The sequence below is a fragment of the Ambystoma mexicanum genome, chromosome 2q (assembly GCF_040938575.1).
Source record: "Ambystoma mexicanum isolate Mex_15411 chromosome 2q, UKY_AmexF1_1, whole genome shotgun sequence".
Classification (NCBI taxonomy): Eukaryota; Metazoa; Chordata; class Amphibia; order Caudata; family Ambystomatidae; genus Ambystoma; species Ambystoma mexicanum.
Window position 1 is genome coordinate 150,039,655 of NC_090924.1, and position 27,054 is coordinate 150,066,708.

The following is a 27,054-nucleotide window of genomic DNA, read 5'->3' on the forward strand; positions in this document are numbered from 1 at the left end:
TGGGTCAGGGCCCAGCTGGAGCCAGAAGGCAAAAGATAGGCAGGATCAAAAGGAACATTTTAAAGTATATTGTTTTGTGTCTCCAACTTTATGTATTAAAAAGTCAACTATTCGGTATTCGGCCAAATACTAAATCTACTATTCGGTACTCCCCAACTTACAGCCTCATTTTGATGGGGGCTTAGCAGACTTGGAGCGCATCCATTTATGTTGCGTTGGCCATTTTGTAGATTTTTCACTCGTGGGATAAAATTGCATGAGAATTCAGGTTGTCCCCAGGTTTCCATAGCATTATCCACTCCTGCCAGATGATGCATGCACAGTGGTGATCAGTAATGGGGGCGGAGCAATGGAAATATTCAGAGCTTATTTCTAACTACATGCCTCGTTCCATCCAGGCTCGTGGACCCAGATCAAAAAGTCCCCAAGATAGTCGAGCACATAGAGTATGTGTCTGCATGCTTTACCACCTCTTCACCGTTTAATAGCGCCACCAAAATGGGGCCCTTAAAAAGAAAAGGCTGCCATGTGAGTGTCATAAATGCCTCTTATGGTTTTGTAGTCCACTGCCTCTTTTCTTTATTGTTAAGTCAGCTACTTGCCTCACTACAGTTTTGTTTAAGGGATCAGCCAAAAATAAACTTGACAAAAAAGTGAAAATAGCTTGATTTAATGTTCCTATTGCAATTAATACAGTATTCCCTTAATAAATGTAGCCTAATCTTTTCCAAACAAACACTTTTGTGTATGTAAAGTAAAGTATGAATGATTCCTCTTTCTAGAGCCTGAAGTGGTGTTTGCAAACCAGGATAAGGTGCAAAAGGAGGTGAAGGCTGCATTGACTGAGAGTGCCACCCTGAGCTGTGAAATGTCACAAGCCAAGACCGAGGTGAAATGGTACAAGGATGGAAAACTTATCACTGCCAGCAAGAGAATTAAGGTGGAGTCTGAGGGTAAATCTCGCCGACTGGTGATGGAGCAGGTGGAGAAGAAAGATTCTGGGGAGTACACCTGTGAGGCTGCCGGCCAGAAACTCGCCTTCAAAGTCCATGTGACTGGTGAGTGGAACTCAGGTTTTGCTTTCTGGGCCTCATGCCATGTGCATCTTCAAAGCGAGTTGAAGAAAAATGTCTTTCGAAGGGATTGTGTCCTCCGACGTATTCCTTATCTTTGATAATTCGTCTCCAGCTAGCTGGCCTCGGAAAAAATTTTCAGCAGAGGGCGCTGCGCATCGACGTCTGTCAAGTTGATGTCCCTCGACAGCCACCATATTGGCGCCGACGTCACCATGCCCATAAATAGCCACGCGCAGCGTCCGTTGCTCAGTTCCGTTTTTCTGCGCTTCGTGGGGCCTCGGAATATCATTGCTCAGTTCTTCAGTCAAATATACTTCATTATTCCTTGTTAATTCCGATTCGTACTCGATGGCTTCCTCATCCGAACCGACAACACCACGGTCCGGCTTCAAAAAATGTCGAGACTGTGGAAAGAAAATGTCGTTGACGGATCCTCACAGGATCTGTTTGTGGTGCCTGGGAGTCGAGCACTATTGTTCGGAGTGCGAGGACTGCATGTCCATGACAGCGAAAGCCTTGAAGGAGCGTAAGGGGAAGCTCGAGAGAGGTAAGGCAGTTAAAACTTCTTCAAAAGTTTCCTCGGCGGAGTCGAGACATTCGTCTCCTCGCCATCACAAAAGACATTCTCGTTCTAGGTCTCGAAGCAGTTCCCATCACTCTTCGAGATCTAAGCATTCAAAAAAGAGACATCGAAGATCCCCTTCCTCGTCTTCTTCTGTTTCCCCAATAAGGGTCTCCTGCCCCACAAAACATAGCTCTCAGGCTGAGTGGGAGGAATTCAGGAAAAAGATGCTTAGCGTCTTCGAGAAAGCGGCCTCGACCCCCTCGAAGACTGCTGAGGGTGATACCCTGGGTGAAAGACCCGAAAAATCAAAACGCCGCGAGTCACAGCACCCGTCGAAAGAAGCTACTCGAGAGCGTCACGAACCCTCGAGTAAAGTCAAGGTCGCGTCTTCGACGCCGTCGTCGAAGATCCCTTCGACGCATAGATCTGTGTCTTCAACGCCATTATCGAAGGGTTCTTTGATGCACAGGTCAGTCGATTCGACGCCGTCTTCGACGCCGACGTCGACGCCGAGAAAGGACAAACCCACGGCCACCTCACAGCCAGTGGCCATACCCAGAGCCTCGATCACGAGAATGTCGTCGACAACCTTGAGTAGAATTCCGATACTCTTGAGTTCCTCAAGGCCTCTACCAACTTTCTCGACGCCTTTTTTGATGGCTTTGAAGCCTTTAACGTCCACGTCGACGACGTCAAGGTTTTCTCAGCCAATTATGACGAATTTGGCCGCTTCTGCTCTAGAAATGGGATTTATACCATTTCCAAGATCTGATCATTCCAGAGCCTTAGCATCTATTTATGAGGAAGGGGAGATTTCGGACCAGGAGAGACCTTTTGAGTTGCAGGGATCTGCAACTCCTGTACCAGAGGAATTTACCTCTGAGGAAGGTAGGTTTAAGGACCTCCAAGAATCCTTACATGAAGCAAGTGGGTTGGACACTTCCCCAGAAGTGGAATTTGCCAAACCAGACCCAGGGGAACATGCTGAAACCCCTTATAGAACCTTGATGGCAAGGATAATAGAGTTTATGGGGTGGTCTACACCTTCACCTGCTTTTCAGACGACCTCACAGATATTTTGGTTAAAGGTCCACAGGAGGATCCTGTGGTGCCATTTCATGCGGCACTACAAAGGAAAATATTGGCAAACTGGGAAACCCCTGTGGTTATCCCGGCGGTTAACAAAACATTATCAGCCAAGTATAGAGTGTCTACTGCTGACCCTGAATATTTATCCAAACACCCAACTTCGGAGAGTCTGGTTGTTCAGGCAGCAACTTCATCAGGTAGTAAATCGGCTTACCCTACTGTTCCACAGGACAGGGATGACAAGAGATATGATTCTATGGCCAAAAAAGTATTTTCTGCTTATAGCATAGCGTTAAAATCCATCAATGCTACTTGTACGCTTGCAAGGTTCAGCCACACACTTTGGGAGTGTGCTTCATCAGCGGCTGACTGCCTCCCGGAGGGAGAGGAAAGGGAAGCGTTTCTCAACATCATTAGGATGGTAAGGACGCGATGTGCGAATCCCTTCAGACTGGCATTGATTCTGCTGACAGCATCAGCAGGGCCATGGCGGCAAGTACAACAACCAGGATATTTGATTGGTTGCGAAAGTCTGGTTTTGCTCCAGATGTGTAAAGCAGACTCTTGAATATGCCCTTTGACGACTCTTCTTTATTTGGTAAGAAGGAGGATGACAGTTTAGAAAAGCTTCAAACATCAAAGGCAGCTGCAAAATCCCTGGGAGCTGCAATCCGTCAGACACCATATTGCCCCTCAGGAACCTCTTGGAGAGGTAAGTCCTTTCGCTTCTATTCCGCATTCGGAAGAGGCAGAGGACAGCCGGTTCAAAGGGGTCAGAAAAAATTCACCCGTGGTGGACGGGGTAAAAATACAAAAGCCGCAGCAGCAGCAGGTGCCTCTTTACCCCCGACATCTGCATCAGCCGCCTCCAAACCGCTCTGAGGACTCTCCTCACAAGACACCAGTAGGGGGCAGGTTAACTCAACATCTGACGGAATGGCAGGCTATTACGTCAGATGCTTGGGCATTGGAGACAGTTGCCCAAGGTTACTGCCTGCCTTTTCTACGCATCCCTCAGAGTCATCCACCGGGGAACAACTTTCTGAAAGTTCCAGATCCGCTCCTCTTGCAGGAAATTGTAGACCTGCTAGAGAAAGGTGCCATAGAACCGGTACCTGTAGCGGAGAGGAACAAGGGCTGGTACTCCCCCTACTTTCTCATCCCGAAGAAAGACGGAGGACTGAGACCTATCCTGGACTTACGAGAATTGAACAAGTTCCTCAGGAAGGACATGTTCAAGATGGTAACTCTCTCTCAGATCCTTCAGGCCCTCCAGCTCCAGGACTGGCTGGTATCTCTGGACCTCCAGGATGCTTATTTCCATTTGCCAATCCATCTCAAACACAGGAAATACCTGAGGTTTGCAATTGGTGGCTCTCGTTATCAATTTCGAGTTCTGCCATTTGGGCTGACCTCCGCCCCGAGGGTCTTCACCAAGTTAATGTCGGTAGTGGCGGCAAGTCTAAGGAAGGGAGGGATTCACGTCTACCCCTACCTGGATGATTGGCTGATCAGGGCTGTATCTTCGGAACAAGCTCAGATCCAGCTAGATTATGTCTGTCACTTCCTTCACAAACTGGGCTTCTCCCTCAATTTAAAGAAGTCACAGATGATATCATCACAGAGGCTCCAGTTCATCGGAGCGGTCCTGGACACTTCTTGGGAAAAGCCTCGCCACCAGAGGTGAGGGCTCAAGATTTTCTGCAGATGGTCAGCAAGTTTCAAAATGCCCAAAATCTCCCAGCCTTCGACTTTTTGAGGTTGCTAGGCCTCATGGCATCCTGCATCTTCTTTGTGCCAGAGGCTCGCCTGAGAATGAGATCGCTCCAGTAGGCACTAAGAACCCAGTGGTCGCAGTTCTCAGGAAAAATGGGAGATCCCCTTTGGATTCTGGACAAGGTAGCCCGAGACCTTCAATGGTGGGCTTATCAAGAGAACATTTTGAAAGGAGAACTGTTTTGGCAACCATGGCCGGAGATAACAGTAGTCACGGACGCCTCACTCACGGGGTGGGGAGCCCATGCCAACAACTTGACCATCAGCGGTCATTGGTCTCCATTGGAGTCTAGACTACACATCAACCTATTGGAGCTGAGAGCGATCAGACTAGCGCTGAAAGCTTTCCTACCATCAGTACAGGGAAAAAATGTCCTGATAATGACGGACAACACAGTGACCATGCACTACCTCAACAAAAGAGGAGGCGTGGGATCACTGCCACTGTGCAGAGAGGCAATGCAGCTGTGGTTTTGGGCAATTCAAGAAGGAATCTCTCTATCGGCAGTTCACCTAGCCGGAGAGAAGAACTTGACGGCGGACGCCCTGAGCAGGCAGGGCACAGTCTCCCACGAGTGGGAACTAGCTCAGGAAGTCCTTCAGGAGATCTTCGCCCTTTGGGGAACCCCTCAAGTGCATCTGTTCGCCACAAGTACCAACAGGAAGTGCGATCTGTTTTGTTCAAGGGAATTTTCCCCGAGAGGAGCTCTAGGGGACGCGTTCGTAGTGGACTGGGAGTTTCCACTCCTGTACGCATTTCCACCAGTCCCTGTCATTCCTCAAATGATCAGGAGGTTGAGAAGATTCCGGAGGACCATGATCCTAATTGCCCCAGACTGGGCCAGGAGAATGTGGTACCCGGACCTTCTGGACATGTCCATCTGCCCTCCAATTCGCCTTCCACTCAAGGAGAATCTTCTCTCACAGAAGGGAGGTCAGGTTCTCCATCCAGACATCAGAACCCTCCACCTTCACGCTTGGCTTCTGAAAGGTTGAGATACAAGGATTGGGACCTCCCTGATGACGTTATGGAGGTGTTGCTTTCGGCCAGAAGGCCAGCAACAAAGTCTTTATACTGCTGCCGTTGGAACAAATGTTGCAGATGGTGTAGAGAAGAGAATATCGACCCATTTTCATGTGGTACACCAACAGTGTTATCCTTTCTACTCTATTTGGAAAATTCAGGCCTTCAAGTTGGCACTATCAAGGGCTATCTTGCAGTGCTATCGATCTTCAAGCGCACTGCAGAGGAACCATTGTATTTCAAATTACCCTTAGTAGTACAATTTTTAAAGGGATTAACTAATGTCTACCCTCCAAGACCATTCCAAGTTCCCTTATGTGACTTAAATTTAGTCTTAAATTTCCTGATGGGTACTCCTTTCGAACCACTCCACACTTGTTCGCTAAGATTTCTCACCCTTAAAACTGTCTTATTAGTGGCACTAACATCTGCTAGAAGCGTGAGCGAATTACAAGCTCTATTTTGTAAACCCCCTCATACAGTTTTTCATAAAGACAAAGTTGTCCTACAGGTGAAGCCTAATTTCCTCCCAAAGGTGGTTTCTGAATTCCACATCACTTAGAAAATTACATTACCTTCATTCTATCCTCCTCCCCATCCGGGGAAAGAGGAAGAAAGGCTACACAGGCTGGACCCAAGGCGGGCTTTAAGCTTGTACATCAACAGACTTGCTAGGATTAGGCAAGCAGACCAACTATTCGTAGGTTACTCAGGGCACAAATTGGGACTACCGATAACAAAATAGACCATTTCCAGATGGTTTATTTTGGCCATTCTGGAATGTTACAAACTAGCAGAGAAAGAGCCTCCTCAAAATCTTAGGGCTCATTCAACCAGGGGTATCGCAGCCTCTTCGGCCCTCCAAAGAGGGGTTCCGGTTCGAGATATATGTGCGGCTGCCACATGGTCGTCAGCACATATCTTCACAAGATTGTACAACCTGGATTCCTCCTCTAGTCAAGAGACTAGGTTTGGCAAAGCAGTATTACATTCTGTTCATTCCTAAAAGGAAACATGGCGTTTTTACTCCCACCTCCAATTACACAACACTGCTATGGGAGTTTATCAAAGATAAGGAATACGTCGGAGGACACAATCCCTTCGAAGAACAAGTTACTTCTTACCTGGTAACGTTCTTTTGATGGGATGTTCCTCTGATGTATTCCTTATCGACCTCCCATCCATCCCCGCAGTAATACTTCCCTTGTGGTTGCAGTTTACGCTCCTTCAAGGTCAATAACCAATTCAGGCATAACTTATCTTATGCTACAAAACGGAACTGAGCAACGGACGCTGCGCGTGACTATTTATGGGCATGGTGACGTCGGCGCTGATATGGTGGCTGTCGAGGGACATCAACTCGACGGACGTCGATGCGCAGCACCCTCTGCTGAAAATGTTTCCGAGGCCAGCAAGCTGCAGATGAATTATCAAAGATAAGGAATACGTCGGAGAAACATCCCATCGAAGGGGATTGGCGGTATTACCGGTGCCAGTAATACCAGCAGTTTTTTGCCAGTGGTGGCCTGATTCTCTTGGCTGGAGGTAAATCAATGACCCCCACTGGCAAACTTGTAGTTTTGCAGTGCAGTAAAAGTGCCGGTCATGCAATTATCAGCACTTTTACCAGCACTTTTTCCACAATGCAAAACGTGTAATGAGGGCTTAAAGTTGCAGGCACAAAAAATATACTTTGTAAATGCAAAATACCACTTTTAACAATGCATAGCCATTCTGTATTTTATTTCTCTTTTTGTCGTCTAAAGAACTGTTTGTGTGACGCATGAAAAGAACACATTTTCATAAAAGGAAACAGTTCAATAGCAGGGCAGTTTTCTTTTTTGTGCAGTTATAAGTGTCACTTGTTGGGTAAGTAACTAAAATTAGCCCAAAGGTAGGAATGCATAAGAGTGTAATGTGACGGCTCATACTTTAAAATGTTCTTTTTGATCCTGCCTATATTTGGCCTTCTGGCTCCAGCAGGGCCCTGACCCACAAAAGAAGAGATTACATCAATTAGCACTCTGCTGACGCATCAAGTGGTACTGAATACACACTTTTGTGATGCAAAAGCCATGCGTTCTACCTGAGGTAATGAGAAGAGAAGATGATTATATTGGGTGAATTTCTTTTTATTAAAAGCTACTGTTTTTTTCTTTTTTTGGGGGGCATAGTAGCATGTGTGGTGTTTTGAGGCATGAAAAAAGATACCATAAAAACACAAGTAGGTAATATTTTGCCCTCCATGTTTCTTGGCTGGCTCTCTTTTAAAAACATTTCCTTTTTTACCTCTCTAATGTTGTTAAGCGATGTTTTTTGCTGTTTCAGACCGCGTATTTTCGTGAAAAAACCATTAGATATTTTGGGAAAGCTACCAAAGCATAGGAAAGGATGAAAATGGCTCTGCAGGAAGTGTAATACTGCGGCAAGGCACACTTCCCACTGAGCTGCCTTACTTGCTTGACCCGTTGGCCTATAGGCTGCATACAGTTTGATGCTACAGGCACATTACCTCCTGAGGGATTTTTTTCTAGGATTGGAACTGGCAGGAATCTCTACAGCAGTCATATAACCCTCTTTATGTTAGTTTGATTGGAAACTGGTCAGAATGAAGCCGGTAACCAAACCACAATTCTTATGAAAGTGAACTAGACCCTGAAGAAAAACAGTTTTCCTGCTGTGATTTGTTAAACTAGTTTTCATTTGCAAAATACATTTCAAGGAGGCATGTCTTTGCACAGTTAACATATTGAGAGTTCCAGCTCGGGGTGCCAGATGAAAGCTTTGTTAGTCTTAGACATGAAGGAAAGAGACACTTGCACTATCACACCTGATTTGACTCCATTAAATCAGAGAAGTGACTGCAGCCTTTGTTTAATTATCTTTTTAATGGCAATCTGAAAATGGTATGTTTGAATGATTCGAGGCACACAGTCAAAGCCTTTTAAGAGAAAAACTATTCTACTTCGAGTAGTACATTAATTAGATAATCGGCCGAAGCTGAATATCTGTTTTTCAGCCGGAATTCACTGAATACTTATTCGAAGCCGAATTTCGGTACACCCGTAGTAAATATAAATGATTAGTCTTGCAACAGTTCCCTGCGACCACTCAGGTGGATTTAGCATATACATCAGCATTTTGGATTTTATTTCATTTTATTCGAATGTTTGTTCAGTGTTGGCCCTCTCCAGAGGGTCTTGGAGCGCCCTACAATGTTCAAAGGTTACAAAGGTGGGAGGTGAAACAGTTACAAATTTTTTTCAGGATAGGATAGAAATATTAGGATTGACATATGGTCGCAGGGGAGATGGAGGGGCGAGGTTATGTGTGGGGAAACAGGTATATGTTTAGGCTCTTTCTGAAAGTGGTTATGGAGGGTGTAGTGCAGCTTTGAAGAGGTAGGGTGTTGCCAAATGGGTAAATGCTTGTTTTTGTGTGCATGTTAGTTCACACAGTTCAATGTGAAGGAAATGCTGGCTTTTGCGGTGTTTGTGTGGGTGATGGGTTTGAGTTTGTCAAGAAGGGGTTTTGTGGTGAATGGTTTTGAAAACAATGGTTTTTTAAGGCAATTCTTTGGGGTGCGCAGAGCCAATGGAGCTGGGCGAGAGCTTATGTGATGTGTGAATTTTTTGGTAGTTGGAGGGTGGGTCTGGCTGCTTCCATTTTGTCTGGCTGTTTCCATTTTGTTTGGCTTGCAAGGGGGGGGGGGTGTTGCTGCTGGAAAGGCCAGTGAGGAGAGCATTGACGTAGTCCAGCTTGCAGAGAACCAGTGATTGGACTGAGGTGCGTCATCAGGACGAAGGATGTGTCTGATCTTTCATAGGAGGTGTAGTTGTAAATAGCATGTTTTGGTGACAGCAACTATGTGGTATGTGAAGGAAAGGTGGGGGTTGATGGTGAAGCAAAGGGATTTGACAGGTGTGGATAGGGATACATGTGAGTTTTCTGTGACAAGTTCTTTGACCCAGGGGCTGAGTTCGGGTTCGGAAGGGTTGAGCGTGAGGAAGTGGGTAGCTTTCCAGGGTGTGATGACGGCGAGATAGCTCTTGAGGATGCAGGGTTGTGAAGGGGAGGAGATTTGGAAGTATATTTGTGTGTCATCTGTGGGATGTTTTGACCCACTTCTGCTCTATGCTGCATCACTCTGTTATGATGGTGCCAGAAATAGCAAAATGGCCGCAAAACCCTTGTGCGTGCCAAAGCCCCTGAAAATCGCGCTTTTCAACCCACAAAAAGATGGCTGCCAATTTGCCACACATATTATCAGCGGTGGAACAGAGCTCCCACCACCGGAATGTGTCACTGTGCCCCAAAACAATTGTAAGTGGAGTGCAGAAGGAAAACGCAGTGCTTTGCTAAAGGAAACCCCAAATCTTGCTTAAATCACCTTTTCTTTGTTGCTGAAATGTCAGAATGCCGGTACCGAACACTTTCAAATATTCAAAATTCTTGCTTGGTGCTACAATTCACTTAGATTAAGAAACCATTGTGAACTTACAAGGTCCTGAAAAGACAAAAGCATGAAGAGAGTTTCACAGCAAAAGTGGCCTGGCTGTGGATCTGTCACAAATCTCTGTGTTATGACAGCTGTCAGTGGCCTGCCTGATTAAACGTTAACATGTATAAACTGAAAATCAAATGTTTGCAATCTAAGAGGCCTGTTACTGATAGTACCCCATATTGTAATTGTTTTGATCCCATGGTTTAAAATTCTGACTGAGAATTCTAGCTGTGATTTGATAGGACAAGTTTGTTTTGTGCTAAGGAAAAAGGCCACCGAATTTAACAATTAATTGAAATCTGGCTGAAAGATTCAGAACTTGAATAACAGGTTTTCTCACAGAAGGAAGGTCTTTCCCCCCAGCAGGAAATCACTAAGAAGTAGTGGTAATTACAGAGCAGGAAAGAACCTGGTCTACAGAGGTGAAAGGGAACAATGACCAGCTCCAGCTCAGGAAATGCGAAGTGCGATACAGTCGTAAATGGCCTCTGCAAGAAGAAAAAATGGGGGATGGCTCCTGGGCTCCCAGGGAGAGACCAAAGGGGTGGAGCTAAACCACCATTTGTTGCTTAAGAAGGACGAAGGACACATTTTAAAAAGACTGATAACTTACTATGTAAAATTGTGAAAAATATAAAAATAACAGCATTGTTAATGTAATTTCCGGCTGCACAGGTGAAGAGGCGCCAGAATTGCGTGACATGTTCTGGGCAGAAATGACAAGAAATGTGATTTTACGCAAAATGCCTTTCCACTAGAACTGTGAAACTTTATACACTTATGCCCATGTTAAATACGCACACTTGCAGAAATTTGCTTAAAAATGGGACATTGTGTTCAGAGTGAAAAGGGCAAAAGACATGATCCCACAGCTACGGGGTTTTGAGGAGCAGCTGCTAGGTAAAATATGTAATCTGTATGTGTGATTTTTACAGAAGTTGCACATGTGGAAATATGTATTTTGCCGAAAGTAGATTTTGTGTTCCAAGGGCTAGGGGTGGATTTTCAGGCTCATAAAATCACACCATAAAGATGACTCTCTGTTTCTCTCCTCCTATCAAGGCAGAGAGTAGACTCTGACCCAGTCACCTTTCCATGGGACAAGCTTAGGCTAATCCGGCCCACACTCCCCTTTTATCATAAATAGAGATAGCTCACCACACATAAGGACAGATAGATTCACTCACTATCCTAATGCTGGCGGAGAACCCTGATGCTGAACTCTACATCTTCCTTGCTCCAGACTCCAGAGACTTGGCAAAGCAAAAGGCCACTGCATAGCTGAACCATTTTCAGCTAGGCCTCAATTCCAGAACAGAACCCCACAAGCCTAAAAGGGAAGCATCATAATAGAGCCGGGCTGTGCTGTACTGCTTGCCTGCCGAAAATAAATATCCTCAGAACCAAGAAGGGCAGATCCAATCCAGCCCTGTGCCATGCTGTGACCGGAGTGCATTGCAGATCCAGTCCAGTCCTGTGCCGTGCTGTGACCAGAGCGCCTTGCTGACGTTGCCCGTCTGATTTGCCCAGTCGCCTTTCCTAAGCCAGATCCCATCCCCTGACCAGAACTGACGGTCCCATTTAAAAGAACATATCCAGTGAGTATAAATAGGAAGAATTGTGTCACTAGCATATGTACTTTGCATAGTCTTAGCCCTATCTTAGACCCATCCTATCTTTTCTCCATAACCAGTATTGTTAAAAACTATCTCTGCACTGATCTTTTCCTCATCTGAAGAGGGCGAGTTCCTTAGCAGGCAGTCACCCTGATCAAGTGACTGTGTTCCTTTGGGGTATTCGTTTTGTTCATAGTCATCCTTTAGTGTAAGAAACCCATTTGAAATTTTAAAAGCGCATTCTTTTTTTCCATTCTTGCGCCTAATGCTCTACTAAAACGTCTGTAACTCCCTCAATTTCAACTTCTGCTTGTAGCTAACATCCATATCTATCAATCGCACCTAAAACCGCATTCCAAATCATTGCGATTTTCCTGTTATCGCGATTATCTCGCAGTGAAAAGTTTGCCGCGAAATTTTGTTTTGGGGAAATTTTTACATGTGTAAAACAGCTTTTGATTGCTTCCGACTTGAATTTTAAGATTTCAAATGTTTTCTTGGGATTACATCATTGCTGGTGTTTGTGTGCAACTATCCAAAGCGGCTCCCAAAAGAATTTCTAGCAATTTCAGTTATTTTGACCAGATTTGGTGTTTTTGCCCAGTCCATTCTCAAGATAACTTAAAAGCCATTCTGACAGCTTGACAGTCAATTCTGTTTTTCTCTTGTGTTTGCTGGGGGAAAGTGGGATTGATATTCTGTTTGAATTCTGCCATTCCTGAATACATGCTCTCTCCCCCTATCTCTTTACATTGTCTATTGGGGGTTGAGGGGTGTGCAGGGGGAACCTCTAACCACAGTGCTATCTAATTTGAACCGCACAAAAGTATTATTTTCTGTGCTGAACTGATTTGCTCACTACTTACTCCTTGTGTATTAAAGAGATTATTCAGTGTTACATCACCCCATTGGTGATTGTTGTGTACCTATTAAACATATTGTGATAACATTTTAAATACATAAATAAATATTTACCTTTGCAAACTAGCCTGATTCCTGGTTCCGTGTGACCGGGGAGGTTCCAGAAGAAGGGCGTGATATGAGTGGTATATCCTTCAGAATAAAGAACTTTTAGACAAAAATAAATAAGGATTTCAGTTGCGCACTACATGCTAGGCGTTGACTTAGGTGTGTGCCGGATTGAAATCACTTACACATCTGCCTATTGGTGGACATTGATGTTGTGTTTGCTAAGACAGCCTTGTGGGGCCCTGTGCCTTGATCGGGGTGGGGTCCAATTGAAAAGGGGGCATGAAGACAAAGTGTGTCCTGTCAGTAAGGAATGAGGTGAGCGAGTCCAGGCTGGTGCCTGAGTGTTTCCTCCTTTGGCATAGGATGTTGAGTAGAATGGTATGGTCAATAGTGTCAAAGGCGCAGAGAGGTCTATGAGTATGAGTAATGCTGTGTGTCCTTTGTCAGTGATGTTGTTGAGGTAATCAAGGAAATTATGTGTAGTGGTCTCAATGCTGTGTCCAGGTCAAAAGCCGGACTGAAAGGGGTTGAGTAGGCTGTTTCTGGTGATGTGTTGTTGCAGTTGGGTAGTGACAAAGCATTCCATGATTCTGACAAGGTATGGCAGGATAGTGATGGGGTGGTAATTTTCGAGGTGTGTAGGGTAGAGCGGCTTTCTTTTGAGGAGGGATGAGATTTCTCCAGTTATGAGAGCCGAGGCGATAGTGCCATGTGGGGAATGGGTGGTTTAGGCATTGCATATGACTTTTATGTATTTGTTGCAGCAGAGTTTGAGTGGCATTCTGGTGGCAGGGCATTGGCTCTTTTGCCATGCTCTCTCTAGGCATCTTGCTTCCTGCTGGATAGAAGAGGGAATTGACTGTGGGTACACTGCTGAAGTCAGGTGCTTTGAAATGTAGTGTGCTGAACAATCTGTGAGCTTTAAGAACCATTGTAAAAGCTGTACTGTTTCTCACAGTATGCAGATTTTTAATTAAGCTTTATAGTCCCTGCCCAGGGGCAGGACCAGGGGTTATGGGCCTTGAAGATAGAGGCCACAGAACTCGAAAATGAGCTCCAAAGTGCTTTGATATGTTTTTCTTCATGCAGCATCAGTCTTCAACACTTTACTTGACTACCACTCTGTAAATATAAACCGTTCGAGGAAACGGGTTTTAGTGTGTTAATTGGGCATGTAGATTCACAGTTTGATTTGGTAAAGAAATCATCACAACAAATCAATAGCAATGATGGTATTTTTGCAGACTTATTAGCCTTCCCTGGGATCTTTTTATATATGTTTTGTCTCGGGGAAAGTCATATGTAGTTTCCTTAAATCTCATTGCTGATGCTACATCTTCTGGCCACCTGGCACTGAATACTTAGCTTATCCCCACTTCTCAAATCAAAAGTATGGATGGGGTGAGTAAACTCTCATATATAATGGAAGAGTTATGGAACACTCATCTCAGGAATTGCACAACCTTTGAATTTCCAGACAAGTCTGAGGAAGCATGTTGCATCCTTCGTCGCTACTGGTTTAGACCACTTATTTGCTACAGGTGACCTGATTTTCAGCTTCGAGTATGTATTTAGCCGAATTCCGACTGAAAGACAGATATTGGGCTTTGGCCAAATGCTTAATTAAAGTACCACTCGAAGTTGAATAGCTTCCCCCTTAAAAGGCTTGGCCCTCATTAGTTTTCCGCAAAAACAACAGTAATTCCGGCGTGCTAGTATTAATGTTTCCGGGCAGGCCGACTGTTTGAATTAACGGCACATTACAGGTCCACGGGTGCGCGCACACCCCCTTGCCTGAAATTGTAATACGGGCACGCTGAAAGTACTGGTGTTGACAGCAATGTGCCAGTGTTTCAAGCACCGGAATTACCGGTGGTGGAAATAACATAATCGCAGGAACAGGACACTTGATTATGGCCATTTGAAAAATACAATCCACTTTAAATCCCCCACTACCTGCTGCCATGTTCCCGAACAGCAAGTGAAAACATGCCTGAGAGTGGAAAAGGAAGACTCACTGAGGTCCGGCTACAAAAGCAGAAGATCACAGAGCCTGAGTTGGCTGCACTCGTGGACACGGTGGTGATTAATGTTGAGGCCCTCTTTGGGGCTGGCAACCGCAGGACCAGCCAGAGAAAGGAAGACGGCCATCTGGCAGGAGCTGGCTGACAAAGTCATAGCCTTGGGGACTCTCCCACGCACATCACGGGACTGCCACAAGCGGTGGGACAACTTGCGGCTGAGGGTCCGATATCTCCTGGCCGCTCATACGACGGAATCTACTGTCACAGGAGGAGGGACGGTGGCACCCCTGACCCTCATGCCCTGGCAGGAGACATGCAGCTCCATCTTGCACATGGAGGGCATCAAGAGAGTCGGGCAGCAGAGGCAGGAGCTGGGACGTAAGGCGATGGTGGTAAGTACAACAAACACCATGTAAATGAAAATGTTGAGTCCACATGCATGCATCCCAGGCAGAGAAACACCAAATGGGCAGAGGAACAGGTCTAACATGCGTCAGTCACAGCAAATGGCCCGATCACACACACATGCCAGAGGTTGCGGTCAGTTGTAGCCATTCACAAGCACTGTAGCCAAAATGCACAGCCCCACACATGGACACATGGCGAGCACCCATGTGTACCAAGGGAGAACAGGACAGGAATCATAGGCCCACCGCACACACAACAAGCCACCTTCGCAGACCAACAGTCAAAGTGCATTCCCACCACCCACATGTAGGAGCACACATCGCACCAAACAGACCAACGAAACAGCATGACAAGAGTAGGATACACACAATGTGGTATGAGTGTAATGCAAGCCAGAGGATGTGACTCCCAGAAGACTAACAGCATGCTAATCTCACCCCAACAGGAACATCTTCTGACAGTAACGCACCTGTACCATCAGGTCCAGCACGTGCAGGAAGACCTGGGAAGGCCGCACCACCACCACATCCTGCAGCGCAACCCCCAACACCAACTCCTGCAGCTCAAGCCCCACTACCACCCCCTGCAGCGCAAGCACCACCACTTCATGCTGTGCAAGCACCACCACTTCATGCTGTGCAAACACCACCACCAGCTGTGACAGCACCACCGCCAGCTGTGCCACCACCGCCAGCTGTGCCACCACCACTGCCAGCTGTGCCACCACTGCCAGCTGTACCACCACAACCTCCAGCTGTGCAGCCTCCACCACCGCCAGCTGCTGCCAGAACCACACCTCTGGTCACTGGCCCTTCCGTCCCTCCTGTGCCCTCCACACCACCATGGGCACACCAGCCACAAGGACATCATGGGCGGTACAGCACAGAGGAGGAGGAGGACAACAACCACACCCCCTATCCAACCCCATCCTTTAGCCCAGCAAGACTGCACAACCCCCTACTGCACCCATGCCCAGCCTCCGGGACGAGACCTGGGCCACCAAAGAGCCCAGTGACGAAGAGGCAGAGCAAATGACCCTTGGCGTAACACTCTGATACACTTTTTGATTATGGGGTGTTTGGGGATGGTGTTTGGGGATGGGGTTTGGGGTGTGTCTGGGAGGTGGCCGTGCGGTGAGTGATGTGTGTGGGGGACGGGAGGGTGTGGGGGAGGAGTGTGTGTGGGACAGGTGGGTGTGCACGGAGGGGGCGGGGCACAGGTTGTTGGATTTTGAATTTTTCTTCAATACATATAGTTTTCACTAGAAACAATGAGTGGACATTGCTTATTTTGGTACAAGTATTTATTGTTTGGGCGCATCATATGTAATAAGGTGCAAGGGAAGTGCAGAGTGAATGGGGTACTCAAACAAGTTATCTATGAGTTCTTGACAGGACATGCACTCATCCCTGACCTCCATGTGCACGTGCATGGGCCCGGCTGGTGCTGCATCACCATCATCATCCTCTGGCCGAGGAATGTCCAGATCTGAGGGCAGGGGTATGTTGTGTCTGATGCAGATATTTTGCAAGATTGCACAGGTCCGGACTATCTGCCCACCTTCTCTGGCCTGTACATGAGCGCACCCCCAGACCGGTGTAGGCATCTGAAATGTGCCTTCAAGAGCCCAAAGGTTCGCTCGATGGTCAGCCTGGTCCTCACATGCGCCCTGTTGCATGCCATTTCCTCCTGTGTCTGGGATCCATCCGAGGGGTCATCAGCCATGGAAGCAGCGGGTATCCTGAGTCACCTAACATAACAGGTGTATTTGTAAAGCGCACGTTCACCGCTGAAGGGGCATCTTGACGCTACTAACAGATGCTTATTGTTACCCAACTTAATGGTACTCATTGTATCGACCTCGGAAGGATCAAGGGCTGAGTGGACCTGCTGGGATTTGAATCTGTGTCTATGAGGTCAAACACAGGCCCCTGTAGTGGATGCATTATTCCACTGAGCCACAGACCCTGCAAGGGGTAAGGATACATGTGTGAGTAATGATGCTCGGCAGTGGCCTGTGACAGCAGAATCTCAACAGTCAGTCTGTTCATGCAAGTCCTATGTCTCACCAGGACATACACCTCATGACCCTAGGTGGCCTGGTCTACAGATTCGCTGGCATTGGAGGGGGTTGGGTGTTACATTCTGGTACTTACATGTGGATGTCCTTTTCGGTTTGTAATGGCCGGTTTAGTGACTGCCACATCTCCAGTCATGTGCTACTCCTGTGTGTTCTGACATGTCAGTTGAGGTGTGCGCTGATTGGTCCTACTTGTGCAGGGTGCTTGCCAGATATGAATTTGTGACATAGTCCCACTGCCCCCCTTTGCCTGTCATCCATGCTGCAGTGTAGATGTAAATGTTCATGTACTCACCCAGCAACTGTGTCTTTTGTCAGCTGTGACGCGCCATGTACATCGGCAGGGTGCTGTTCCACAGGACCATGGAGTCGTGGGTTGATCCTGGGAACCGGGAAAAGCAGTGCATGATGCTCAGTTCTGCATCACAGGTCATCTGGATATTGAGGGAATGGAACTGCTTCTGGTTCCTGTAGACCTTCTTTCAGGCATCGGGGGGCGCCAGCTCTGTGTGTGTGCAGTCCAATGCTGCCAACACATGGGGCATGCCCGCAACCACATAGAAGCGGGCCTTGGTAGCGTGTAACTGTACTTGGGTGGTGGGTAGGGCGATGTGCTGGCCCACATGGTGCAGGAGGGCCTCCAGTACCTGCACCAGCACTCTGGAGAAGGCAGGCTGTGAAATGCCAAGCAGCTGAGCCACAGAGTGCTGGAACATGCCACTGGGCAGGAAGTGCAGGAACACTTCAGTAGCAGTGGCATGGCTGTCTTGATGCCGATCCTGCTCCAAATGTCGTCCTGGATGTGGGTCAGGAGGTCATGAATGGTCTCCCTGTTTAGGCAGTTTAGGGTATGTGTCTGACTGTCTGTGAGGGCCCAGGGTGTGGCCCTTGTGCGAGGGATCACGGCACGCCTCTGCATCGCCACCTGGATCACCTGTATCCCCATCCTCCTCCTCCTCCCCTTCATATCCTTGACCTCCTGTCGCCACTGCTGCTGATCCAGCAGCAGGAGATCAGCATGGAGCACTTCCATTTCCATGGTAGCGGCAAATGAATGGAAGCATGATTGTATTGGGAAGTGTTCTTGGGATAGGTGTGGCCCTTTAGTACTGTTCCTGTGTGCATTGGGTGCACCTGGGTGGATTGGGTGCACCTGTGGCCCTATTTCCCTTCACCTGGGTCCATTTACCCAAATCCATTCTTGTGATTCCATTGTGCCGGTATTACCGGCTCACATTTCCAGAGTTGCTGGTATTTACTTTGCCGGTATTACCAGCGCTGGTAATTCCAGGCAAGGTGGTATGGGCAGCGGTAATTCTGTCAACTGGGTTCTGGCAAACCTGGGGTAAAGGACCAGTAAAAGTGCTGGTACACTGTATTACCAGCACTTTTACTGTTTTCCGGCAAAGTTCTAATGAGGGCCTTTGACTGTGCCTCGATTCATTCAGACATACCATTTTCAGATTGCATTTAAAAAATAGGTAAACAAAGGCTGCAGTCACTTCTCTGATTTAATGCAGCCAGATCAGGTGTGATAGTGCAAGTGTCTCTGTCCTTCATGTGTGAGACGGACAAAGCTTTCATCTGGCACGCCAAGGTGCAACTCTCAATATGTTAACTGCACAAAGAGATGTCTCCCTAACATTTATTCTGCAATTGAAAGCTAGTTTAGGAAATAACAGCAGGAAAACAGTTTTTCTTCAGGGTCTAGTTCACTTTCATAAGAACTGTCTTTTGGTTACAGATTTCATTCTGACCAGTTTCCAATTAAAGTAACATAGATGTCTGCTGTAGAGATTCCTGCAAGTTCCAACCCTAGAATAACTCCCTCAGGGTGTAATGTGTCTGTAGCATCGAACTGTTTGCAGCCATCAGGCCAACGGGGCAGCTCAGTGGGAAGTGCGCCTGCTTCAGGATTACACTTCCTGCAGAGCCAACGTCACCCTTTCCTATGTTTTGGTAGCTTCACAAAAATATCTAATGGTGCTTTCACAAAAATACGTAGTCTGAAACAGCAAAAAACATCACTTAACAACATTAGTTAAGAAAGAGAAATGTTTTTAAAAGAGAGCCAGCCAAGAAACTTGGAGGGCTAGATATGACCTAAATGTTTTTTTCTGGTATCTTTTTTCATACCTCAAAACACCATAAGTGCTACTCCGCCCAAAAAACTGAAAAATACTAGCTATTAATATAAAGAAATTAACCCAATAAATCCCTCTTCTCCTCTCAGTACCACAGGTAGAAAGCATGGCTTTTGCATCACAAAAGTGTGTATTCAGTGCCATTTGATCAGTCAGTAGAGTGCCAATTGATGTAATAACTTTTTTTCTGTGGTGCAGGGCCCAGCTGGAGCCAGAAGGCAAAAGATAGGCAGGATCAAAAAGAACATTTTAAAGTATGAGCCGTCACATTACAGTCTTATGCATTCCCTATCTTTGGGCTAATTTTAGTTACTTATGCCCTGCCCAACAAGTGACACCTATGACTGCACAAACAGGCACACTGCCTTCTATTGAACTGTTTTTCTTTCTGGTAATGTGTTCTTTTCAAGAGAAAAAAAATAAAGAATGGCTATACATTTTTTAAGAGTGCAGTTTTGAATTTACAAAGTGTCTTTTTTGTGTCTACAACTTTATGTATTAAAAAGTCAACTATCTGGCTCTGTATTCAGCTCTGTATTCAGCTTCGGCTGAATACTTTGGACAAATATTCGGGATTCGGCCAAATACTAAATCTACTATTTGATACACTCCTACTTACTTCCTCATTTTGATGGGGGTGTAGTGGACTTGGACCACATCCATTTATGTTGCCTGGGTCATTTTGGAGATTTTTACTTGTGGGATAAAATGGCATGAGAACTCAGTTTGTCCCCAGGTTTCCATACCATTGTCCACTCCTGCCAGATGATGCATGCACAGTGATGATCAGTAATGGGGTTGAGCAACGTACAAACATGGCACCATCATTAAACATTACAGGATGCTTATGGGCTCTGCCTTCTCCGCTGCGGTGGAAAAGAGAAGATCACTAGAGGTGCCAGCCTCTACATCCGCATAAAAATACGATGCAGGCGGAGGCTGTGGTGATTTCCCTGCATGGAGCGGGGAAACGCAGAGATGTTAGTTCTACCTCTGTGCCTCGTTCCATCAAAGGGACCCAAAGGGACACAGATCAAAAAGTCCCCAAGATAGTCGAGCACATAGAGTATGGGCCTCATTACGACCCTGGTGGTCCCGCAATGAACGGTGCTGGCACGGGATACCGGCACTGTTCATTATGGGATGCCCTATTACGAGGTTCCCTTGCGGGACCCGCTCAGAATGTCTGGTAAAACCAGACATCCTTAGCGGGTCCCGCAAGGGGACCAGGGAGCTAATAACGGGCCCGTTAATTAGCTCCCTCCCCATTCCCATTGAGCCCTAAGGGGGCTCAATGGGAATGGGGATGGGTTTTTTCAATGAGGAATTACCGGGTCCTCCAAGGTTGGAATGACCCGGTAATTCCTCATTGAAGGAACCCGGTACTGGAACCCGGTATGGAGGCAGCCATGCCATTGTTACTCGTAATGAGGCCCTATGTCTCTGCATGTTTTACCACCTCTTGGCTGTTTAATAGTGCCACCAAAATTAGGCCCTTAGAAAGAAAAGGCTGCCCTGCGAGTGTCAGCAATGCCTCCCCTTGTTTTGTGTTCCCCTGCCTTATTTCTTTATTGTTAAGTCAGCTAATTGCCACACTTCAGTTTCGTTTAAGGGATCAGACAAAAATAAACCAGACAAAAAAGTGAAAATAGCTTGAATTAATGTTCCTATTGCGATGAATAAAGTATTCCCTTAATAAATGCAGCTTAATATTTTCCAAAGGAACAATTTCTTTGTATAAAGTAATGTATACATTATTCCCCTTTCTAGAGCCTGAAGTGGTGTTTGCAAACCCGGATAAGGTGCAGAAGGAGGTGAAGGCTGTCTTGACTGAGAGTGTTATCCTGAGCTGTGAAATGTCACAGGCCAAGACCGAGGTGAAATGGTACAAGGATGGAAAACGTATCACCACCAGCAAGAGAATAAAGGTGGAGTCTGAGGGTAAATCCCGCCGACTGGTGATGGAGCAGGTGGAGAAGAAAGATTCTGGGGAGTACACCTGTGAGGCTGCCGGCCAGAAACTCACCTTCAAAGTCAATGTGACTGGTGAGTGGAACTCACGTTTTGCTTTTTGGTCCTCGTGCCATGTGCATCTTCAAAGGAAGTGTGAAGACAAATGCCTTTCTTTTTTGTCATTGAACAATAGAGATTAACGAGGCTAGAATAGTGTAGGCAATCTTGATTCTCTTAAAGACATGGGTCCTCATTACAAGTGTGGCAGTCCACAAACAAGGGTGCTGGTAAGGTGCTGGTAAGGTTACCAGCACCCTTGTTTGTTGACCGCCACACTATGAGTCTGCCTGCTGGGGCCGCTGCGCCCGACAGTTCTGATCCTGCCAGGCGCAGTGGCCCCGGTAGGCAGATTCTTCACGGAAGCTCTGGCATGGGTTAGCAACGGTGCCGGTGCTTCCATCTCCCCACTCCCATAAAGTCCTATGGGATTGTATGGGAATGGGTAGTTACAAAATCCAGCGCCTGCTTCCCGCACCACAGGGACTTTTAATGTCCCGGTGACACTGGGAAGTCAGGCGCTGGATTCGGTGTTACGAGTTTGGCGGCAACCCGCTGGTCGCACCGGCGGGTTACCGACAACCTCGTAATGAGTCCCATGGAGGCTTTAGTTAATCTTTATTTCCTAGAAAGTAGTGACAAATATGCACACTATTTTCTCTCACAAGAAGTTATTTTTATGGCCAATTTAATCAGAAATAGACATTTCATTTTTAACACAAAATGATGTTTTCCTTTGATAATAAATATCTTTTCACCTTTCCATTTTAATGGGATTTGTAATATATTGCTACTGAAACAGTTGTCTTTAACCTAAATGTATTTTCCTTCCTTTTAGAAAAAAAGTAGTTTCCCCTTTTCACAAAGATTTGCATTTGCAGGCCTAATTTGTGCAGCCTCTGAGCGCCATGCAAGGTTTCATGGTTAAAAAGCTTGGAGACGAAACAGTTACAAAATGTTTTCAGGATAGGATAGAAAGATTAGGATTGACAAGTGGTAGAAGAGAAGATGGAGGGGTAGGGTTATGTGTGGGGAATCAGGTATATTTTGCGGCGCTTTCTGAAAATGGTTGTTGGGGGTGCAGTGTGGTTGTGAAGATGTAGGGTGTTTCATGCCCTGGGTGCCCAGTAGATAAATGCTTGCTTTTGTGTGCATGTTAGTTCACAGAGTAGAATGTGAAGGAGTATCGGCTTTCTCGTCTGGTGTTTGTGTGGGTTATGGGTTTGAGTTTGTCATGAAGGTAAGATGAGGTTTTTTGGTTGATGGCTTTGAAAGCAATGCAGTCTTTTCAAGGCATTTCTTTGGGATGTGTCGAGCCTGTGATGCTGGGTGGGAGCTTGGGTGATGTGCAAATGTTTTGGTATGTGTAAGGTGAGTCTGGCTGCTGCATTTTGTTTGGCTTGCAGGTGGGGCAATGGTGCTGCTGGGATGTCCAGTGCGGAGACCATTGCGATAGTCCAGCTTGGAGAGAACCAGTGCTTAGACTGTGGTGCGGACGTCATCTGGAGGAAGGATGTGTTTGATCTTTCATAGGAGATGTAGTTGTAGATAGCATGTTTCGGTGACAGCAGCTATGTGGTATGTGAAAGAAAGGTCAGGATTGATGGTGAAGCCAAGGGATTTGACAGGTGTGACCAGGGATATGTGTTAGTTTTCTGTGGTGAGTTCTTTGACCCAGGGTCTGAGTTTGGGTTTGCAATGGCTGAACGTGAGGAAGTGGCTGGCTATACAGGTTGTGATGGTGGAGAGATAGCTTTTGAGTATGTAGAGTTGTGAGGGGGATGAGATTTGTGTGTCATCTGCCTATTGGTGGAAATTGATGTTGCGTTTGCTAGGGGGCTGTCCAAGGGATTCAACATATAGAAGAGGGGTGGAGACCACATACCTGACCAGGGTGGGGTTGGATTGAAAAAAGTGTGTCCTGTTAGTAAGGAAGGAAGGAGGTGAGTGAGTCCAGGACAGTGCCTGAGAGTTTCATCCTTTGGGATAGGATGTTACCTAGAATGGTATTGAAGGCTGCACAGACGTCTTGGAGTACAAGTAATGCTGTGTGTCTTTTGACAGTGATGTTGTGGATGTCATCAGGGGTCTCAATGCTGTGTCCAGGTCTAAAGACAGACTGGAAGGGGTTGAGTAGGTTGCTTGTGGTGACGTGTTGTTGCAGTTGGGTAGTGACGAAGCGTTCTATGATTCTGCCAAGGTATGGCACGATAGTGATGGTGTGGTAATTTCTGAGGCGTGTGGGGCTGAGAGATGGTTTTTTGAGGAGCCAAGTGGATAGTGCCATGTGACAGACAGGAGGTGATGACATTTCAGCAGTGGTGAGCAAGTATGGGGATGCAATTGGATGCAGGTTGAGGTGGGCATGCATAATCCAGGAAGGGTGCAGTTTTGCTAATACGGATGATGAGGGTGTCTGTGTCAATGGGGTGGAAGGTGTCCCATGTGTTGGAATGTTTTGGAGTTGTATACTGCAGTGGATGGCAGTGTGGAAGAGGTGGATGGCGGTTTGGAGAGGGATTTGTCAATGGTGAATATTTTCTGTGTAGAATTGGTGGTGGACTGGATTCCTTGGAGGGAATGGGTGGCTTTGGGATTTTGTATGGCTGTTACGTATTTGTTGAGGCAGAGTTTGAGGGCCGTTCTGGTTGCAGGGCATTGGTTCTTTTGCTAGGCTCTTTCTAGGGATCTGGCTTCCTGCTTAATAGAGGAGAGGGAATTGGCTGCCAGTTGCTTTAGAATGAATTATGCTGAACAATTTGTAAACTTTAAGAACCATTGTACAAGCTTTACTGCTTCTCACAGCTTACAGGTTTCCCAATGGGAACACTCATTCATTATGCTTATAATTAAGCTTTATAGATTCTTCCCGGGGGCAGTATCAGGGATTATGGGCCTTGAAGACTTGAGTTAACTGCCAGAGTGCAGCAATGGCTTTTAAGATGAATAGCGGCCCATAATTCCCAGTTTGACCAGAGGATGGGGTCTCTAAAGCTATTATAACCTTTGTCACCTTAATGCTACTCAATATGTGGCCCTCCTTATGTTTTGAAGTTCAGCTTCCATGGTCGATAGCCAACATATTCAATTGTAAAGGATCATGGGAGTTGTAGTACAACACATCTAGAGGTACACATAATGAGTACCCATGGGGTGTGTGTGTCTGAATAGTATATATAAGTATATTGAAGCTTGTATGACCTAAATCTACCTGGCCTGTCTCAGGGAAGTGCCTGTGGATACTACTGTGCTGCTAGACACCTAGGAATGCAGCTTTCACAACAATCTGCTCTTCTGGTTCATATAGCTTCCAGATTTTCCAATGAGAACACTTTCTCACAATTCCAGGGGATAAAATGCTTTTTAAGTTGCTTCTCACAGAGATAGAGTTGTTCTTAAACTGTGCCTTATCCTACAGAGCCTGAAGTGTTATTTGCAAACCAAGATAAGGTCCAGAAAGAGATAAAGACCATTCTGAATGAGACAGCCACTGTGAGCTGTGAGGTGTCACAAGCCAAGACAGAGGTGAAATGGTACAAGGATGGAAAAATTATCACTGCCAGCAAGAGAGTGAAAGTGGAGTCTGAGGGCCGAACTCGTCGGCTTGTGGTGGAGCAGGTGGAGAAGAAAGATGCTGGGGAGTACACCTGTGCGGCCGCTGGGCAGAAACTCACCTTCAAATTACAAGTTGCTGGTCAGTGAAATATGTTCTTGCAGTATTTCAGTGCATCATTTGATAACTTCCATAGTAGTGCTTAGAGCTGAGATGTTGATTTCAGTGAATATAAAACCTGTTACTACTACTGCTCCACCCTAAGCTGGCCATGGATAAAAAGTGGCGAAGAGAGACGATGAGGCTGTGCTTACATTGACAAAAGTATGCTTTATTCAATTTCAAGTACAAACATATAAAGCCATATCCTTTTCCCCATAAAACAGTCCCTACAATGACAAAGTACATCACAATTCTTTCACCTCCCTGACCTTAAGCAAATCACCTCACCCTATGTTGTCTTATGGTACTCTGCCCAGCACTCTCCTCACCAGAACATTCAGCTCACTTTTCTCATCAGGAGTTCCAGCCAGTATTGTCTCCTTGCACTCCAGGACTTCTATTCCAATCATCACTGCCCTCTATCGGCCTCACAGCGTTTGCTATTTTCTTGGCCTTTTGGTCTTTAATCTCCTAGACCTATAAGGATTCCTACAAGTGTGCCTGCCCTAGCTCATAGCCGCCAAATCTCACACTCCATTCAATATCCTATTTAATGTCCCCTAGCCTAAGAGTGCATCAGTCCTCACTGTCTTATAAGTGACAACTACAGCCTTTAGAAACTACAATATTTAAAATCTTGATATTAACACTTATTAACATCTATACAAAATGTATTGGTCCCTGCTTGAACCAACACATGAATTCAGCTAAGGCTCTTTCCAAGACCTCACAATGCTGTTAGTATGGACATAATTGTTGTGGAAGCACATTTTAAAATGCCCTTGTACCTGGCACTTTAAGGGGACTGTTAATGCCCTATGTGGGTGGGAGAAGTCTGAGCTTTCAGCCCTCTTTAAAGGCTGCTTACAGATTCTGCACACCTTCATTGATTGGTGGATAAAATCACCTCTCTATCATAGTGTGCTGCACGTTGGGATGCACAACTCTAATTCCTTCAGCTAGCTGATGCGTGGCACGCCATACATTTGGTTCAGTATTTTGCATCAAAGCACTACTTTATGCGCTGTATACACTTTTTCTAAATACTAACCAACACTTTCTGCTGGATTTACTAATACAGCCACTAGTGTAACTGTGAGATGAACCAGACAGTTCCTAATTTGCAACATGACAAAGACTTTTGAATTATCTGTCCCATAGTGTGGGTGGGGCAATCAGGAGCCAGAGCTTTTATTTTTCAGCACAGTGTAGGACCATTCACTGCAGCAATTTCAAAGCAGTGATATTATATTTGGTGATAAACATGTCAAGTCACTTGGCACACACCCTCCACATGATCTACGTATTGCAGAGGATGAGAACAAGTAGGTCTTTGCAGCTCCCACTATAATAGCATGCCTGCAAGGCCTCCATTATTTATACTTTGGGTAACAGGCACTTTCAACAGAGATCAGTTTGTTGTTTTCATTTAACTTGAGCTGTTTTTGGTCAACAGGGATTCTATTCCAATATTCATGTAATCAAATCGTTTTCTGGTGTGTGATAAGGTGATAAGTGTCCAAACCATATGTTTATTGCTGTCACTCAAAGTGTTTTCTTAACTTGAATTAGAGGGCAATAAGGCAGAGTGACACACTCCTTTATTTTGCCCAACAATGCAGCATGCCCGGCTTTGTAGTTTGGAACAATGAGAAGATCTGGGCAAATGTCAATTGGTAATTTAACGTTATGTATACATTTCAGGCAATGTAAATTGGTCTTGTATAGCACAATGACATTTTGGCAGGATATTATACCCAAAGGAACACATGCACTTCAATGGAAGAGGTGGGCCAGACTTGGCAGGGAATCATACAGAAACAAAGTGACAAACAGGGACAATGTGACAAACAGGGAACACAGCTCCAGCATACAAGTCTTTGATACCTGCTGTGATCTTCAATGTGGAAACCGTGTTATCAGGAAGGACAGCATAAAGTGATACATTTAGTTGAGCTGAATATACTCCTCAAAGGTTCACACACGGTCTGAGGTAGGCGAGCATGCTTACAATATGATGACTTTCGTCAGCTAAAGCCGCCTTTCCTAAA

The 27,054-nt window shown here is 46.0% G+C and overlaps 1 protein-coding gene across 12 annotated transcripts in view; it reads left to right on the forward strand.

Moving 5' to 3' along the window:
• The window catches only part of OBSCN (obscurin, cytoskeletal calmodulin and titin-interacting RhoGEF), a 3,169,051-nt gene that overhangs the window by 792,034 nt on the left and 2,349,963 nt on the right, over positions 1-27,054 (forward strand). For 11 of the 12 annotated variants that reach the window (XM_069647058.1, XM_069647065.1, XM_069647061.1 and 8 more), the window contains 3 exons: positions 783-1,058; positions 21,049-21,324; positions 24,707-24,982. In XM_069647058.1, coding sequence (XP_069503159.1) covers positions 783-1,058; positions 21,049-21,324; positions 24,707-24,982 — 828 coding nt within the window. The remainder of the gene's footprint in view (positions 1-782; positions 1,059-21,048; positions 21,325-24,706; positions 24,983-27,054) is intronic. The other variant, XM_069647064.1, reaches the window with a different exon arrangement.